The sequence below is a fragment of the Xenopus tropicalis genome, chromosome 2 (genome assembly GCF_000004195.4).
Source record: "Xenopus tropicalis strain Nigerian chromosome 2, UCB_Xtro_10.0, whole genome shotgun sequence".
Taxonomy (NCBI): domain Eukaryota; kingdom Metazoa; phylum Chordata; class Amphibia; order Anura; family Pipidae; genus Xenopus; species Xenopus tropicalis.
Genome location: NC_030678.2, coordinates 145,785,371 through 145,798,937, shown reverse-complemented (window position 1 = coordinate 145,798,937; position 13,567 = coordinate 145,785,371). Strand labels below are relative to the sequence as shown.

At 40.6% G+C, this 13,567-nt stretch overlaps 1 protein-coding gene across 1 annotated transcript; it reads left to right on the top strand.

Moving 5' to 3' along the window:
* The first annotated feature begins 4,619 nt into the window (after window positions 1–4,619).
* LOC116408602 (serine/threonine-protein kinase N1-like) lies at window positions 4,620–10,234 on the top strand. Its single transcript, XM_031896226.1, has 12 exons — window positions 4,620–5,147; window positions 5,324–5,367; window positions 5,585–5,892; window positions 6,181–6,253; window positions 6,334–6,425; window positions 6,595–6,771; window positions 7,061–7,123; window positions 7,477–7,553; window positions 7,817–7,959; window positions 8,251–8,358; window positions 9,678–9,758; window positions 9,955–10,234. The coding sequence occupies exons 1-12, from the start codon at window positions 4,640–4,642 to the stop codon at window positions 10,138–10,140; spliced, it is 1,860 nt and encodes a 619-aa protein (XP_031752086.1). The 5' UTR covers window positions 4,620–4,639; the 3' UTR covers window positions 10,141–10,234.
* Window positions 10,235–13,567: the final 3,333 nt, after the last annotated feature.

Sequence of the window (13,567 nt, the reverse complement as noted above, 5' to 3'; positions counted from 1 at the left end):
AGAAATTTCCCCCTGTGCGTTGCCTAAGCTGTAGATATGCCCTTATGAGCTTTCCTAATTGAAAAATGGTAATCAAGTAAAAGAAGTTTAAGCATCTTAACAGTCCACATAGGTGGAGGGTGACTTTTTTGTTTGCTGAGGCTAAAGATCGGCCATACTAAAATAGACTGACCAAAAGCTGAGGAGAAATTCGCTGCTGGCGTAGAAATTAACCCGCCAACTACTTCTTTTGGTTCCCACTGACTCCCAGGGATATTGTGCATGAGTGTGAGTGCTTTTTCACCCAAAAATTCTTAGGATGTAAAAGTATTCATACATGCACTTCTGTGAGGGGTTCTCCATCCATTTGTGCTTGGGATCAGTTAGCTTAAATGTGTTTTACAGAGAGAAAGGAAGTGAGTACTGACATGCGAGGCATTATATACAGTCAAATGCAGTCTGTATTTACAAAACCAGCACATTATATGCCGTGAGAAGCAGTGGGTACTGATGACAGATATTCAGGCCCTGGCACTATAACACTAGCCTTATTGAAAATCCGCTTATGTACTGCGCACTTGTGTTCATGAGGGGGCACCAGACAAATAAGTTGTACGGGGCACCAACATGAGGCCTACATCAGAACTTGGGTTACATTAACGCCTCCAGGTTACTCACATATCTACTTCATGGTTTACACACAGCAAAATATTAAGACCCCCGTCATGGCTACAAATGGATATAAAGTGCCAAATGCAAGCAATAGGTGCAAGTAGGCATTTTTCACAAAATTAAGTTTTTTCTGAAATCGAACCTCATTGTGCCTGCCATCACTGGCCACAAAATTTCCACTGTCTGCACTAAAATACTTGTTTTACCACTGCCTGTTAATGGGTGCAAGCTGCATTTATGTCAGTATAGAAGTCTCTGAGGGGTGTCAGTGCTGAGCAGTTTTAACTGGCGCAATAAATGTAGAGTGACTGGGCTTAATATCTGATGAATGGCGGGTGTGCAGTGCAGGTTCCAGATCCTCGTTATTTCATTGTTCCATCCTTTCTACCAGTTTAGTTGCACAAGTTAATGCCCTTTTTATGCCAGAGAGCATTTTATTTGTAGCCATGGAGTTACAGAAAACTGACCCAAGCGATTAATAAAGGGACATTATTGGAATGCATTTTATTTGAATGCAAAAATAACATGTAAATTTGAGTAAAATGAATCCGTTTTAGGGTAAAAATTATTTCAGTTTTGTTACTTGAAGTTCCTAAACCTGACTGTTGTGCCAACCACACTGTCCCTTCTTAGCCTGTCAGTTATAGCTTCTAATGCTAACGGACTCCCTCTGCGCAAATACTGCCTCCGCCCACATAGAGGGACAGGGGGGAACATCGGGCAAATACTTTTAGGGCAACATTATAAATAGCATGCAGAGGCAGTGTTGACAAAATGTAAAAAAAAAAGTTTAAATTTGGTGTCACTATCTCTCCAAAGGAATACTGTCATGGGAAAAATATCAGTTAATAGAGCTTCTCTAGTAGAATCCAGTAGAATTGAACAACACAAACAGGTTTTTTTAAATGTAATTTTGAAATTTCCCATGGGTCTAGACATATTATTCTTTTTCCATTGTGCCACAGCTATGTGACCTGAGCTCTGATAAACTTCAGTCACACTTTACTGCTGAGCTGCAAGTTGGAGTGATATCACCTCCCTCCCAGCAGCCGATCAGCAGAACAATGGGAAGGGAGCAAGATAGCAGCTCCCAGTAGATATCAGAATATCATTTGATAGTAAGAAATCCAGGTCCAGCTTGGGACTCCTCCAGTTACATGGGAGTAGGAGAAACAATACCTGAAAGCAGTTCTAATGTGTAGCGCTGGCTCCTTCAGACTCAGGCACAATGCACTGAGATGGCGCCTACACACCAATATTAAATTAATTAAATGGTAGAGTGAACTAGAAAGGGAAGTTTGAGCACAAACTTCATGTTGGTTTGAAAAATGTGAAGTCACTGAATGAAATCTGATGGCTGTTTTTGGCTCCACCCAGTTTTTCTAACCTTGGAGTAAAAACCACTGTGCAAAGTTTGGGGACCCTAATTTTAATAGAGTCTGAATGGCAGCAATTTAAATTTCCCCACTGAAAGTCAATCTGATTGGTGGTTGGTGGCCCCACCCACTTTTTCTGAACTGGAACTTTAGTTACCCAGTGACTATCTCTGCAAAGTTTAAGGTCCCTAGGATTAATAGTTAAAGAATGGAGGCCGTTTAAATTTAAACCAATAAAAGTCAACAGGTGAATTGTGATTGGTGTTTGGTGGGTGCGCCCCCTTTTTCTCACTGGGTGGAAGTCACCCAGTGACAAACTGCAAAGTTTGGGCACCTGGCATAAATAGTGCGAGAATTAAAGCATTTGAAATTTAAACTAATGAAATTCAATGGATGAAATCTGATTGGCTGTTAGTGGCCCAACCCACTTTTCCTATTTTTGAACTGCAGTCCCCCAGTGACCAACTCTGCAAAGTGTGGGCACTCAGGCCTAAAAATTGTGGGACTAACAGCATTTTACGTTTTACCATTGAAAGTAAGTAGGTGAAATGTGATTGGCTGTTGGTGGCTCCACACACTTTTTCTAAATTGGACCCGCAAATACCTAGGGTTGTAAAGTTTAACAACCCTGGAATTAATACTTAAATAATGGCATCAATTTAAAAATAAACCAGTGAAATTTAATGGTTGGAAACGGATTGGCTGTTGGTGGCTCCGCCCACTTTTTCTAAATTGGAACCGCAAATACCTAGTGACTCTGTAAAGTTTAACAACCCTGGAATTAATACTTAAATAATGCCATCAATTTAAATATAAAACAATTCAATTTAATGGTTTCAAACCGATTGGCTGTTGGTGGCTCCACCCACTTTTCCTAACCTTTAACCTTAGTCCCCCAGTGATAAACCGTGAAAAGTTTGGTGACACTGGCATTAAATGTGGGAGAATGGCAGCAGTTACAATTTCCCCACTGAAATCAGTTAAAGAAATGTGATTGACTGTTGGTGGCTCCACCTACTTTTTATAACCTTGAATAAGTAGTCACCCAGTGACTGACTGCAAAGTTTGGGAACCCTGCCACAAATAGTGTGAGAAAGGCAGCAGCTTAAATATAAACCAATGAAATTCAATTGGTGAAATCTGATTCGCTGTTGGTGGCTCTACCAACTTTTTCTAACCTTTAACCTAAGTCCCCCAGTGGCCATCTGTGAAAGTCTGGTGACACTGGCATCAATGAATCAATGAAATAAATCTGATTGTCTGTGGCCCTGCCCACTTTTTTCAAACCTTGAATTATTGTCACCCAGTGACTAACTCTGCGAGGTTTTGGGACCCTGGTGTAAAAAGAATGGCAGCATTTTAACTTTTAAACCAAACTTCAATAGATTAAATCTAATTGGCTGTTAGTTGCTCCACCCACTTTTTCAAACTTAAAAATGCAGTCCCCTAGTGACCAACTGTGAAGAGTTTGGGGACCCTGGTGTTCATACTGTGAGAATGGCAGCAGGTTGGATTTCCCCATTGAAAGTCAATAGGTAAAATCTGATTGGCTGTTAGTGGCTTCACCCTCTATTTTTAAAACTTGAATACATAGTCACCCAGTGACTGACTGTGCAAAGTTTGGGAAACCTGGCATCAAACCAATAAAATTCAACAAGTGAAATCTGATTGGCTGTTTGTGGCTCTGCCCACTCTACAAAGTTTGGGGACCCTGGTGTTATTAATATGAGAATGGCAGCACGTTGAAATTCGCCCATTAAAGGTCAACAGGTAAAATCTGATTGGCTGTTCACAGCTCCGCCCATTTGTGGGCATCCAACAATCATCATATTTTCATTCAGGCTGAGCCCATGACTATGTGATTCAGGTTTGGGGAGTGTAGCCTCAAAGTTGTAAGATTGGCAGCAGTGTCCATTTCCCCATTAAAGTTAATGGGTGAAATTTGATTGGGTGTTATTGGCCCCTCCCACTTTGAGTCATCCAACAAATGTCGCTGTTTCATTCGGGGTGACCCCCTGATAATGTTATTCAAGTTTGGGGAGAGCAGCTTCAAAGGTGTAAGTGTGGCAGCAGTTTGAAAAAAGTCAATGGGAAAATTGGGGGGTTCGGAGCGGCGCCAAAAAAAAACGGGGGGCGGGATCGCTTAGAAAAGTACAAGCTATAGGATGAAGAAGTCTGGGTGTTGTACCCCTAAAACTGTAGGAGGAGTAGCATTTAGAAAATGGGAGGGCGATAAGAATAATAATAAAAAGCAGAAGAATAAGTGGAAGTCAAAGAACAGTTTGTGGGGTTTTTCAACCCAACGTAATTATTTGCTATGTAAACAGTGTTATTTAGAAATAAATAGTACCCCATAAAAATCATGACAATATCCCTTTAAGCAGATAAGGAGAAAGATTTGTTGTTTATCTTCTACTGAGTGATCGACATGGCAACCACATTGTGACACAATCCCACTAGCATGCAGTCAGCCCCACAGCACATTGTGACATCACTATGACATTACAGATTAGAGTTCACGTAAGCTTGACGCTTTGAGCAGAGCTCAGTTCGAAGTTGTTACCGACTTCGAGCAACACCTGCTGAGTACAGCTTAGCAACCTATTCTTGCAATGCATTTCCAACCATACATTGCTTTTTTTATTCTTTTTGAACAATTTTTATATTCATCTGATCGTTCATCACTGACCCAGACAGAAATCCTGATACCGGAAGAATTAGAATTCAGTGATGTTGAAGAGATCAACTTGGGTCCAGTTATCCTGATGGTATTTCTATTGGCAGTTGCCATCGACTGGACAGTTGGCCGTTACCGGACACACCCCTACAGGAGGAGGATCGGTTGGGCCCATCTAGTAACATTCATGATCTTCATGGCCATTATTTATACCCATCATGCATCACTGGAGTTCAATGAAGAAGGCCCAGTATATGAGAATGATGGTGATGAGGAGAACTTCCTATTCTATCTGTTTGTTCTCCTGGTATTTATCTGTGGACTGGCCAGTGACTGGTGTTTCAGTTGCAGCACTAAGAAGCCAGAGCTTCCCAATGAAATTGCTACAGACACTGAAGGAGAAGCGCCAAACTCCTTGAAAAGAGTGACTGAGAATCTTTTAGGTACGTTCTCTGTAAATCTCTTTCTTCTGCACTGTGTGTAATGGAAATATGTTCCCCTATAGAACTCTAGCCCTGCCCGGCTTCCCTATATCCCATTATGTACTCTATTATGTCCCTTTCTGCCCCTTTTTGCCTGAGAACGCTGTGTTCATTGTGGATTTTATTTTGTGTTTCAGATGCAGAAAGCACAGAGATCTCAGTGGATGTGGAATCTACTACTGTAAGTACATGGGATTTATTTTTGTCATTGAAATCAGAAATTAGATGTTTTCCCCATAAGTTTAAAGAAGCCAACACCAGTATAATGTGCTAATCCCATGAAATTGCTGTTTTTTGACGGACAAATTCCCAGGAAACTAGTTGTGCAGTTGGGAATCCCAGTCGGCCTTCCTGCCAATCAGACCTTTCCACTGATCTTTATTTATTTCTCTTTACAGGACTGCATAGGCCCGATCACTGCTGTCTCATTAGAGACTGAGTATCTGCCAACAGACTCGGATACAAGACCAGGCAGTGTCAATCTATTAGAGACTGAGTATCCATCGGAAGAGTTGGATACAGCAACAAGCAGAGATGATTCTGCAGATGAGTTTGAGTCGGCTCAAAGTACAGAAAGTGCCAGTATCTACACTACCCCGACTCTCCCACAATCCCTTACTCCTGCTCATCCCGCCCAGAAGGAGGCGCTGGCAGAGAGAGCAGAGACTGGCAGTGTAGATGCCTCTCAGGAGCTTCCGGACTCTGTGTAAGTGAAAATGTTACTGGTACCAGTACTTTAACATATGAGAATATTGACTGATGTGCTTTGTTGTGCTATGGGGGAACCTCAAACACAGGTTATATCTAGAGATTTATAACAACATTTAACCCATTAATATGCAATCAGGGTCTTCTTGATACCAATGTTCTACTGGTGTTCCCTCTATAAACTCAGTGTTGCTTTCCTATGAGAAGGCCATGTTGGATTGTGCTGCGGCAGCGCCAGTGGGATATCTGTAAGAGTAAACCTTAATTTTTGTTTATTATCTTTCAGCCGTCAGACCTCTCCCATCTCTCTTGATGATTTTGAATTCAAAAGATGGCTTGGGAGCGGATCCTTCGGACAGGTGAGTTACTCACCCCTAGTTACAATTAGACCGTTTATTAGAATTTTCAGAGAAATGTAAGCCTTTCGCTCTCATTCCAGGTCTTCCAGGCAGAACAAAAGAACACAGGGAAGATGCTCGCCATTAAACGCATTAACAAGATTGAGTCGTCTGAAAATGATATGATCGAAAAGTGAGTAATATTTTCTTTTTTTAACATGTGGGGCTGATTTACTAACATAGGAGCTAAACTGCACTTGTGCACTTGCTCATTCTATCCAATCAGATATTTGCTTTCTTTTTCAGACTGATTTAACTTCATTTTTAATTAATTGCTATGGGATCTTTGGCTTCTGTTTCAGGGTTTTACTGGAGAGAGACATATTAAGGATAGCGAGGGACTCGAGAAACCCTTTCCTTGTGAACCTATTCTGCGCTTTCCAGAGCGAGCATCAAGTCTACTTAGCGATGGAATTCGTTGGCGGAGGCACCTTACAGTACCATCTGAAATATGGTGCACTCCCCCATTCCAAAACTTTGTAAGTATTATTGGGTGAGTTTTGGTGCCACCCACATTGTCAGCATGGCAGTCAGTGATGAGCAAAGCGGGGCAATTTGTATGAGGCAGGGGTAATTAGGGGCTATAGGCCTTTTCTCTACCAGGAAATCTCCCCTGGCATCATTTAATTTCTGTACTTTCTCACTGTCCCTGGCATTTGCTTAAGAAATGAGGTGGCTAAACCTGAATATTTAGAACAGCCATTTTGTGTTCTTATATATACATGGGGCTGCATGTGTAAAGCGAGTGTTATGTGTTTCTTTTCACAGGTTCTATTCTGCATGCATTGTCCAAGGGATCAAGTTCTTACACGACCACGGAATTGTCCACCGGTAAGCACTAGAGAGAGCTAACGGGGCTTGTAGCTTGGGTATCAGGCACAGTCACTTTGGCCAAATGTCCCCTGCTTTCTAATATAGAGTTTATGTCAAAAGTAGTGACTTATACACCTAATGGGCAACTGATTAACCTTATGCCACAAAGAAGGGGATATTTTACTCCTAAAGGGCTCTGGGTTCTATGAACATAATGCTGATAGTGGGTACAGGTTACACAGTCAGGGTCGGGTTGGGGGGATTTTCTGGTTATGACTTCTGCTGGGAAACCCCATACTGTGCAGTGGGAACTGAGGGCTGTAACACTAAAAAACACATTATTACCAATAACTTTATTTCTTTCTCTGCAGAGATTTAAAGCCTGACAATATTGTTCTGGACAGTGCTGGATATGCCAAAGTTACAGATTTTGGACTGTGCAAAACAGGTAAGATATTCAGATATGCTTATAAAACATATAAGGTACTGGTCCATTAACACGCCATACTGACCCAGGCTAAGGTTTACACACAATGATAAACATCATGTTAATGCCAGATTCAATGTCAGTATAGAATTCTCATGTAAAGCTAAGCTATTGGTCATTGTATTATTAGGATTAAGTTATGGAGATGCCGCTCGAGGCCTCTGTATATTATATTTGCTTTTAAATGATAATTTCCAGCTAACACAGTTCTGCTTGTACTTCAGGAATTGACTGCACATCTGAAATGACCGGCCGATATGGAAATTCATTTTACTGTGCACCTGAAATTCTCAAAGAAGAATCTTATAACAGAACCGTGGATTGGTGGTCTTTAGGTGTCATTATCTATGAGATGGCTGTTGGGGAGGTAAGTACAGAGCACCCACTGATAGATTCCATTAGGCCCTAGAATGTTGCAGTTTTGCTTGATTCTGTAGAATATTATTAGAAAGGGATCAGTCTGGTCATGGACAAGGTTATAGTTTAGGGCTTAGAAACGTGCCCCCAATGGCGTGTCCCATAATCCCTTCTGTTAAAGTGTCCTACAATATATTATATTCCCCCTATATAATTACAGGATCAGCTCAGGAACTATTTCTCCACTGTAGCACAGCTGCTATTTATCCGCTCCTAAAGAGTTGTCTTTTTGTTTCTGCAGATGCCATTTGATGGTGATGATGAGGATGAGCTGTGTGACGCAATCATTAATACAGAACCAGACTATCCAACCCTCCTGAATGGCAAAACCGCTTTAATAATAAGAAAAGTAAGTAGTTACACAGTATCACTGACTTACCCACTGGGCAGCCATTTGTCCCTGTGAGATGTATATATATATATATATATAGTCCAAAATAGATGCCGCACTCACAGGGCTTAATATCAAATAAAGAAATATTTATTGATGGAAAACACGTCAACCTAACGTTTCGGCCGCATCCACAGCCTTTCTCAAAGTGAACAAACAAAGTCGCACTTGGTCACCATGACAACGCGCACCTACGCGGGACATTTCAGCACTTTTACACTCTGCCCTGTAACTAGCCCTGGGTGCCAGGGATATCAACAAGCTGTAGACTGCCTTTGGAACACACATAGTGGTCCGTTTCTTCCTATTTTCTATTGATACACTACCATACCCGTCGCCCACAGTGTGTGAGTTACAGTTCAACTTCATGGTATAGCCGTCTGCATCTAGATTTTCATTTCACTTATCTGTCTTTTCCTGTCTTGATTTTCTGCCTATAACTTTAGTGGTGTTTGTTCTTTATGCAATATATATGAATTGTGTACTATAAAATTGATATATATATTTGTACATGGGTATATACACAAACGTTTGGTGATTGGTCTGATACACAATGACGTCATGAACTACAGTTTGGCGCCAAACTTGGTTTAAGAGTGGGTTTGTTATTTGTTTGTTCACTTTGAGAAAGGCTGTGGATGCGGCCGAAACGTTAGGTTGACGTGTTTTCCATCAATAAATATTTCTTTATTTGATATTAAGCCCTGTGAGTGCGGCATCTATTTTGGACTTTACTACTTTTACTATACTGCACCCAGGCATATTTGGACTTTGTTATACGTGAGTGCCTACTTGCATGGATTTTCTTATATATATATATATATATATGGAGTAAATATCAGCACTCAAAGGATTTTCATAACTGGTCAAAGAAGTCATCAAGGCTGGTATATTGCAAAGGTGAGTATTTATTACCAACGTTTCAGTCCTCACTGAGGACTGACGAAAGTCCCTGACGAAAAGTCCCAGTGAGGACTGAAACGTTGGTACTAAATACTCACCTTTGCAATATACCAGCCTTGATGACTTCTTTGACCAGTTATGAAAATCCTTTGAGTGCTGACATTTACTCCATTTGAAGATTTCTCCGCTCTAGCACCAAGGTATAGATATTTTCTTTGGAGTGCTTCCCATTCATATATATATATATATATACACATACACATACACAATGTTGGCTTTTATTAACCCAATAGAAATCAGAGATACAGAGTCATGAGACTGAGTTGTTAAACTGTGCTATGAGCTTGTGTGTAACTATTATTTCCCTTGTGTAGCTCCTGTACAAAAACCCCAAATTCCGCCTGGGATCGGCTAGAAACGATGGGGAAGAAGTGCAGAATTTCTGTTACTTTGAGGTGAGTTAATGATTCAGGCATCTTGTGGGGCAAATGCATTTAGGAATGAGGGCAGATTTCACTCATCACATCTGGAAGGCAGAGGGTTAATATTTTGGGTTAATTTACCATATTATAAAAGTGTATGACTTGTTTCTTATCACAATAAATCACTTCATTCAGTACTAGATAAAAGAACCTTTATTTGTATTTCTAGACAATAGACTGGAAAGCGCTGACGGACAAGCGGTTAAAGGCGCCATTCCAGCCCGGCAACAATTTTGGCGTCAGTAAGCGACGTGGTGGTCGTGTTACAACTCCCTTATATTTCATCCACCCAACTGACCCAACTGTGCAAGCAGCATTCAGCACATTTGATGAGTTGCCAGTAGACATCCCATAAAATGATACAATTCTATAGAAGTAGAAGATATGCACTTGTAGGTGCCGGAGAGAAGATGCAGGGCTATCTCGCTTCTGCTCAGTGTGTATAGAAAGGCCAGAAATAAAGAGGTGAGTCTAGATCTTTAGAATTTTGAATGAAATTAGCAGGGTCAGATATATAATTGCTTTACATGAATCCTCACTAACGAGTCCTGTAATAATGTATTTTATATATGTCATGTATTTGCCATTGATATTTGTATTCTCTGCTTACAGACAAAAATTCATGTCTGGGCATGGGTGGAGTTATACGTAGGGTAGCCTAGCTGTTGAATGGGGTTAGAACAGGCGGCTCATGATAGCCGCAGATAGCGGTAGGGACTGGTTTGGCGGGTTGTGGGGTTGACTACTGAGTGGGACGGGTGGCTTGGGCCGGCTCCTGACACATTTCGGCTCTTGTGGCGATCAGGGAGAGTGGGGGACGCGCTGTGTGTTCGTATCGCGCCAATAACATTAGTACACCGTCCCCTCTGTCTCTCCACCCCCTCCCTCTTCCCTGAGGTACTGTGCGGTTCTCAAAAGCCGCTTCCAGAGATACGTCTTTCCCTCTCCCCCGTGATAAGATGCGGCTCATGTTAGCCAGCAGTTAAAGTGCGGCTTGTGCTCACCTGTCTGTGCAGCACGATTGCTGCGCTATTGTGTCTATATGAGGATACACTTGGATTATAGTCGGAGCGTATCTCTGAAACTCTTTTTACTGTAATCTATTTAAGAAATTGATTGCACATAAATTCGGGCTCTCAGTAGCTTTACCCCTCTATATACCCTATCATGTGTAAATATATGAAATAGGTACCCCTGCGTTCGCTCTTCTGTAATCATGCTCTAAAAATTAACCCTTTGATTAATTAATGAATTGAATAGGCTGACTTGGAGCGTGTGCATTTGTTTTTAAAGTTTTCTACCATGTCAATAGTAGATATGGATTAATGAATTGAGATCTCATTTTTTCTTGGTCTGTAAATATATTTTTATCACTATTTATGCTTTTTAAAGTATTATGAATTAAAAGTTAAGTATTAAATTCAGAGACTAAACACAAAAACACTTCTTTTCTTGCTCTCGTGTTTTGATTGTCAATAAAGCAGAAGCCTCTTCCACCAGTGAAGATGAAGGACAGAATTATTACTGTCTCTTTTCCTTCACCAATTGAGAAGAAGAGTGAGACCTTCGGTTTGGAGACCGGCTTTAAATGAATCTGAGAACCGTAACGTGCTCCCCAATATACTGCCTACGTAATATACATTTGCCCAGAGAATGGAGCTGAGGGCAAATGACAGGGAGGGCGGGCGGCACGGCAGTATAAAGAGGGAGCAAGCTGATATTATCAATGTTCCTTCTAAGCACTCAAGGGCACCGACAGAAATTTTGAGGCCAGAGCACAAGGACTTTGATGTGGAAACATCCTCAGATGTTAGAACCCATGTAAAAAAATCATTTCTGTGCCCAGAACACGGACTGAGGGAACACGGACTACAACCTGCTATTAATATTATATTACTATTTGTATATTATATTTTTATATTAAAAAATATTTTTTAATAAAATAAATCTATGTTTTTACATTTGTGTAAACATTATATTTGAAGCCGCACAATTTTTGGAGGTTACCATGGGAACAGCAGCATTACTAGAGGCCTGTGGGACCTGGTACATGGATTGGGGGCTCCATGGCAGCCCAGTCCCAGGGCTCAGTCAAAGTTTGCCCTCAGGGGGGTCCCAGACAGGTAGCACAGAGTTATGTAAACAGCTTTAACCCATGTTACAACTTAAGTAATTTAAATTACTTAAGTTGTAAAAAAAGCTTTTTTAAAAAGAAAAGTTTTAAAAAACATATGTAAAAGCTTATGTGACCAATAGAAACTCCATATCAAGCAGTGATACTTAAATTGCATAAACATCAGCTGCTTCTATTGGGATCTATTTACTGAATGATATGAGTATCTCCTACATGAGCTTTTAAGCAGGGGGATGACTGGTTATTATATCAGCATATCAGCTGTTTTTATTGAGATCTATTTACTGAACATCGGCGGAGGGTGCCTTTTTTGTTTGGGGAGGCTAAAGATCGGCCATACTAAAATAGACTGACCAAAAATAATGTGAGATTCACTGCTGGCATAAAAATGACCCCCCCCCCCAACTACCTCTTGTGGTTCTCACTGACTTCCAGGGATATTGTGCAAAAGTGCTTTTTTTCACCCTAAAATGTTAAGTATTCATACATGCACTTCTGTGAGGGGTTCTCCGTTCAATTGTGTTTGGGATCAGGTAGCTTAAATTAGTTTTTATTAGTTTTATAGAGAGAAAGGCAGTGGGTACTGACATCCCAGGCACATTATATACAGTTAGCAGTGGGTACTGATGAATAAACAGCAAAGATTTCAGTGGAATAAAAACAACAACATTTATTGGCTCAAATAAACAAAATCATAACTCATAACAAAAGCATACTATACCAAAACATGACCAGGTGCATCCTAATCTCCTAACACGTTTCACACCATGTGGCGCTTCATCACCTCCTCTGATGAAGCGCCACATGGTGTGAAACGCGTTAGGAGATTAGGATGCACCTGGTCATGTTTTGGTATAGTATGCTTTTGTTATGAGTTATGTTTTTGTTTATTTGAGCCAATAAATGTTGTTGTTTTTATTCCACTGAAATCTTTGCTGTTTATTCTTATATTTAATTCAGGACTTATCAGTGGGATATGACTAATAGATTCCCTTTCTTACTGATGGCAGATATTCAGGCCCTGGCACTATAACATTGGCACTGATGCATAACATTATTTTGTTTTCCAACTATGTAGTCTCATGAGGGCTCCAAAACAGTACAAAAGTAAAAAAAGTCAATGTAAAAACAACAACAAATATAGAAAATCCCAATTAGCTTTTTTCAGAGGATTGATTTAATTTCAGCAAGTGACTCAGCCTTTAGAACATACACAGTATAGTATATATACAGTAACTGTGGGAGTGGGATGAAATCAGTCTTCATTTCTGCACCGCCTTTAGTTTGTAATATCTCCCCATCTCTGCCTACATCTGTGTCCTGATTGGTTTTTACTGTCTGTCACTGACAGCTATGCTCTGATAGGAGAAGCCAAAAGAAAAAGATCCAATCAGAGCACAGCTGATTATAGCAGAACCGAAGCTTGCAGGAAGGAGGAATAAAACAAGTTTTCCTGATTTTAAAGGTTCCAGACCAGTGCAGAAAGAAGTTTTTTTTAAGGTGCCAAGCAGGTTTGGGGAGGCTTAGCATCTCCTAGCCTTATTGATAATCCACCTATGACAGTCTGTAACAATTATCAATGGACAAACATATTTGTAACATTTCAGCTACCTTTACTTGGCACTAATAACATCTAAAAAGTCTTAAT

What these genes read in the sequence shown, in the direction of transcription:
- LOC116408602 (XM_031896226.1), top strand. Translation starts at nt 4,640, where the DNA reads ATGCATTTCCAACCATACATTGCTTTTTTTATTCTTTTTGAACAATTT. An exon ending in GGAGCGGATCCTTCGGACAG is followed by an intron (nt 6,254 to 6,333) that starts GTGAGTTACTCA and finishes CTCTCATTCCAG; the next exon opens with GTCTTCCAGGCAGAACAAAA. An exon ending in ATGAGATGGCTGTTGGGGAG is followed by an intron (nt 7,960 to 8,250) that starts GTAAGTACAGAG and finishes TTGTTTCTGCAG; the next exon opens with ATGCCATTTGATGGTGATGA.